This window comes from Bison bison, unplaced genomic scaffold, assembly GCF_000754665.1.
Source record: "Bison bison bison isolate TAMUID 2011002044 unplaced genomic scaffold, Bison_UMD1.0 scf7180017864485, whole genome shotgun sequence".
NCBI classification, from domain to species: Eukaryota; Metazoa; Chordata; class Mammalia; order Artiodactyla; family Bovidae; genus Bison; species Bison bison.
Genome location: NW_011495045.1, coordinates 1,781,194 through 1,786,592, shown reverse-complemented (window position 1 = coordinate 1,786,592; position 5,399 = coordinate 1,781,194). Strand labels below are relative to the sequence as shown.

The window sequence follows — 5,399 nt, the reverse complement described above, 5'->3', positions numbered from 1 at the left end:
CATGAGAAATACATGAATGCTCTAAGTCTTTATCTCCTCCTGTGTCTGCCAGAACCGACTTAAAAACTAGAATTAAACCCATTCTTTAAGTCAGAATCCAGGGACAATGAACAGGCTCTGTGATACCACTCACTGCCATTTCCTGGACTGCAAAAAAAGAGTTGAGTTCTCCAATTTCTAGAAAATCCCTCCTCGAAATAAGAGCCATAGAATGTTATTTGTGAAAGCTGGGTGACAGGTACATGAGTATGTGAGGACTTGTGATATTCATTCTTTTCTTGGGCATGTCTGCATATAAATTCAAGAATTCAAGTATTTATCCTCACAACCTAGAAGAGACTTGAACAGAAACAAGCAGTCCAGGTAAACTAAAAGAAAGAGAGGTGGAGCAGCAGGCTTTACCAGGACCTAAAATAAACACTCCTCAAAACTACCTTCTATTCACTTCCCTTTCTTCTGCTGCTGACCCAGCAATGTTCTGAATTATTCAACCTCTCAGATACTTTATTGAAAGGAACTAGTCCACATACTGAAACGGTACCTTTCCCAGTGAATATTAACAAATAGGTTTTTCATGTTAGTTGGAATTAATTAATCTCAGAGAATCTGATCAGTCCAGATATCCTGACAAAACAAACTTTCTGGACCTGCAAAACTCAAAGACTCTAGATGACAGTGACCACACCAGGATGCTACCACCCACTGTCTAGGGGGCCAGCCTGTCTGTTTAGATAAAATCTCCACCGCTTCCTGGTCAACTGCCACAGTGCTCCAACATAAGGCACGGAAGGAAAGAAAGAAGGATAAGGATAAAAAGACAAACCTTTCCACCGATGATGAGGCCAGCTGAAAAGTCATGATTCTTCCCTACTTTTCGGAGAACCTCAAATGTCTGATAGGCCAGTTCTCTTGTAGGTGATATAATCAGAACCCCCAGCCCATCTGCTGAGGTCCACTGCAAGCGATACAAGGCTTCCAGCACCTCAAGAAAGAACAAATCCACATTCAGTAAGTCCTTCAGAGAGCCAGCTTTTTGACTGCCTTGCCACTCCAAATCAGAGGCACCTTCCAAGCACCTTCCAAGCAGAAAGCACACCATCATGAGTCTCAATCAGAAGAAACTGTTTGCTTTGTTTCTTCTTTTTCTTCTACCCATCAGAGCATCCTTCCCCAAGTCACAGAGGGAAGGAAAAGACGCCCTATGGCAGCTCAGCTGCTACCGGAGACACACCATGAGGAGACTGGCGATCAGTGGAAGGTCTGTACAGTCCACAGGCCATTAAAACATATTTCAGAAAAATATCTGTCATCATTTTCTGAACAGAAACCACATTAAAATAAACTGTATAACTGCTATAGTTATACAGTGACTAGAATTTTCAAGATATTGCTATAAAAAATTAGGATTTGAGAGAAAAATGATTTCGTAACATTTGGAACCAAAAACCACATGTCATTTTTGAGTTGATTATTCAGCAGAAATTAAAAACTATGAGACCAACCACATAACAGATGTAAGTGAATTCCTCAGAGGCTCTATTGTTTTACTGCTATAAAAGACAATATCCTGGAAAAATCTCAATTTCCTTAGAGTGAGCATGTTATGGCTTTATTCTAAACAAGTGGCAAGCATAAATGCGACTCACAGGTTTGCAAGAGAACAGCAACAGCCTTCCCTGCCACCCCACCAGGCTCACTGCAGAGCAGAACCACTCTGACCTGCCACCCTGGAATACCCCACAACCTTCAGGAATTCAAGCTTGTGAACACATATAACAATTTATTCCTTCAGTAAGTGATGGAGTGCCCACCATGTGCAAGGTGCTATATTAGGACAAGGGGCATACCACAGATAACAAGAGAGATGTGGCACCTGTCTGATAAAGCCAGCATTCTAGCCAGGGAAACCCAACCCCAAACAACTCTCCACATAATTATCTATTTCTATCTAGGCACAGAATGCTTTAAAATCATGTAACAAAAGACCTGACCCAACATGAAAAAAACACTTACTGGAACAAGAAAAGCCAAAGTCTTGCCAGATCCAGTCTTGGCGGCCCCGAGGACATCTTTACCTTGCAAAGCCAACCCAATGGTCTGCTTCTGTATCTCAGTTACCAAACGGTACTGGGCTTCCTGCAAACCTGCCAGTACAGACGGGAAGAAAATGACACTTTAGAGCATCCCTGATGCATGTGAGCATCCACAGTTCAGGGGTGCCGAACTGTGCACCCCTCGCTCCCAGAATTCATATGTTGAATCCCAACTGCCGGTATTTAGACTGCAACCATATTTGGAGACAGGTGATTAAAGAGGTGATTAAGTTAAAATAAGTCCATTTGAGTGGGCCCTAATCCAATGTGAAAGAAAGGAAGAAAGTGAAGTCGCTCAGTCGTGTCCAACTCTTTGGGACCCCATGGACTGTAGTCCACCAGGCTCCTCTGTCCATGGGATTCTGAGGCAAGAATACTGGAATCGGTTGCCATTTCCTTCTCCAGGGTATCTTCCCGACCCAGGGATCGAACCCGGGTCTCCTACATTGCAGGCAGATGCTTTACCCTCTGAGCTACCAGGGAAGCCAATCCAATCTGACTGATGTCCTTACAAAACGGGAAATTTTGGACACAAAAACAAATACTAGGGGTGTGAGTACACAGAGCGACAACTACTTTACGAAGCAGCAGGGGACTGACCATCCGTAAACCAAGGAGAGAGGCCTGAACAGACGCCTCCATTATGGCCCTCGGAGGAAACCACCTCTGCCAGCACCTTGATCACAGACTTCCAGCCTCCAGAACTCTGAGAAAACAAATTTCTATTGTTTAAGCCACCCAGTCTGTTATTTTTGTTCTGGAGGCACTAGCAAATCAATACAAAAAAAAGGTGTCACAATTTTGTTTGTTCTCTTGCTTATTTTAATTAACATTTTAATTACTTGGAGGCCCTGGCACCTTGGATTTTTTACTACTGTCTCCTAACCAGTCCAGAAAGAATGAGAACGACAAATCAGTAAAACTTAATTAACACTGTTTCTTGTTACAGGCTTTCATGATATCAAAATTACTTGCCAAAGTAAGATTTTTTTTTCCAGGTTAAACTTTCTCTAAACTTTTTTCCATTTATAAAAAGGCATCAAGAAGTCCTAACAATATATCCCAAGATCACTATGAACTTACCTTTCAGTGTTTTTTTGGACAAGGGGAAATCTGAAAATCTTGTAATTTCATTTACATTTATCTGAAAAGTAAAAAGGGACTACATTAGACAAGACAAAATAACATATTGCATCATTCATTTGTTTTGCAACAAAGCTAATTTTTGTCTAAACTGTGCTGCTTAGCTCATCATTTGTACTACAAGAGTAAATTCAAGCATCACTCTAGTTAAAAACCATCATTCCCTCTGGAAAAAATATGCCTTGAGGAAGCTCTCATCAAAAATATAACTTTGTAATCATTTCTACTTTAAAAAAAAGAAAACTTCACTCAACATACACACTACTACCACACACTGCTACCTTCAATATCCTCAAAAACCTCTAAAATGTTAACACAATAAGTCATCATCACATCAATTTTAGGAAGAAAATTTACTGTCAGCCCATTCTTCGAAGAATATCAGTTTAGGAAGTAAGGGGCAAAATGACTATAAACCAAAGACCATGCTGAGAACAGGTCTCTTTACACAATTTGGAGAATAAACAGAAATTAGGTGCAGAAATATATCTTGCTAGCACAAACCTCTCAAATCCAACCTGACAACTACTCATTTGGGGGTATACTGAGAAAGGAGTATTATTTAACAATAACCAGTGGAAGTGTCTCTGTAGTGACCCGAAGCCACAATAAGTAACAATTTGCCCTTTAACTTTACATTATCTAATGTTTATCACTGACATTGTTTTATTAACATAAACCCAATTTTCTGGATTTCACTTTACTGCAGATGCTGAAAGCAGGAACTTCTCAGATATGGGAATATGTTGCCAAATTACATGATCCACAAAAGGAGAAGGCTGCATTTCTAAGGTTCATTTATTTAAATCACACTCCAGGAAGTAAAGGGATAACACCTTGTATTTCATCTTAGTCTACATATCATCTTTCCCAAAATTCTTAATATAGTCCAGACAAGGTTATTCCCTGGCCTCAAATGATGTAAGACAAATATTAAAACATTGCCTTAATCCCCACAAATCATTTCGGATAACATTGGAGAGGAGGCAGAGGCAGAATCAGTGTACGAGCAGTAAAAGGAGAAAAGTTTATTCAAATAATAACCTGTCCTATCAAGGAACCTAAATTAGGAGGTAATTTCCCAAACTGGACATTAGCTAAAAATCTGTTTTCACAGCAAGTGGAATGGTTATAGGAGTTAGACGGGTAACACACTCTTTAATCCCCATCAAAGGTAGAGTCCACAGGCAAAGTGGGCTACTCTTTGTAACGCACAAAGTGACGCAGCGTGGTGCACATCTTTCTAAAGTTTATCAGCCTCCTACAAGGAAAGTCTGGAAGAAAGAAGCTCTTCCAGCACTCTACCAACCATTACAACATAAAGCTGTATACAAACACACATACACACACAAAGCTGTACACTATACACTTAGAAAGAAGTCACCAAAGAAACAAACAGTTTTTACTTCACTGATGCTCTGGAACAAGGGTCAGCAAACCATGGCCCAGAGACCAAATCCAATTCCTTTCTTGTTTTGTAAATACAGTTACAGTGGAGCACAACTACAACCATTCATTTATATACTATGGCCCATAAAACTTAATATTCACTATTTGGCCCTTTACAGAAAAAGTCTGCCCCCCACCCCCCAGTTCTAAAAGTGAAAGTCTCTCAGTCATGTCCAACTCTTTGTGACCCCATGGACTACACAGTCCATGGAATTCTCCAGGCCAGAATACTGGAGTGGGTAGTCCTTCCCTTCTCCAGGGGATCTTCCCAACCCAGGGATTGAACCCAGGTCTCCTGCATTGCAGGCGAATTCTTTACCAACTGTGCTATCGGGGAAGCTAACAGGGAAGCCCTGTTCTAGAAAACTGTCAATTACAGTTCAAAGAACACTTGGAAGCCACAGCAGAAGATGGCTATGGTTCCTACCAATAAAAAAGAAACATGTATAATATCACATATGAAACGAGTTGCCAGTCCAGGTTCGATGCACGATATACTGGATGCTTGGGGCTGGTGCACTGGGATGACCCAGAGGGAGGGTATGGGGAGGGAGGACAGAGGAGGGTTCAGGATGGGGAACACATGTATACCTGTGGCGGATCCATTTCGATATTTGGCAAAACTAATACAATATTGTAAAGTTTAAAAATAAAATAAAATTAGATTGGGTAAAAAAAAAAAAAAAAAAAACCTCTCTTTCCCCTTACCTTCAT

General features: G+C 40.7%; 1 protein-coding gene across 1 annotated transcript in view; it reads right to left on the bottom strand.

Annotated features, from left to right (window-relative positions):
• DDX10 (DEAD (Asp-Glu-Ala-Asp) box polypeptide 10) overlaps positions 1–5,399 on the bottom strand; it is a 316,840-nt gene that overhangs the window by 299,449 nt on the left and 11,992 nt on the right. Inside the window, exons 2-4 of the mRNA XM_010862850.1 lie at positions 3,177–3,237; positions 2,014–2,144; positions 824–982 (exon numbers count right to left, since the gene is read on the bottom strand). Coding sequence (XP_010861152.1) covers positions 824–982; positions 2,014–2,144; positions 3,177–3,237 — 351 coding nt within the window. The remainder of the gene's footprint in view (positions 1–823; positions 983–2,013; positions 2,145–3,176; positions 3,238–5,399) is intronic.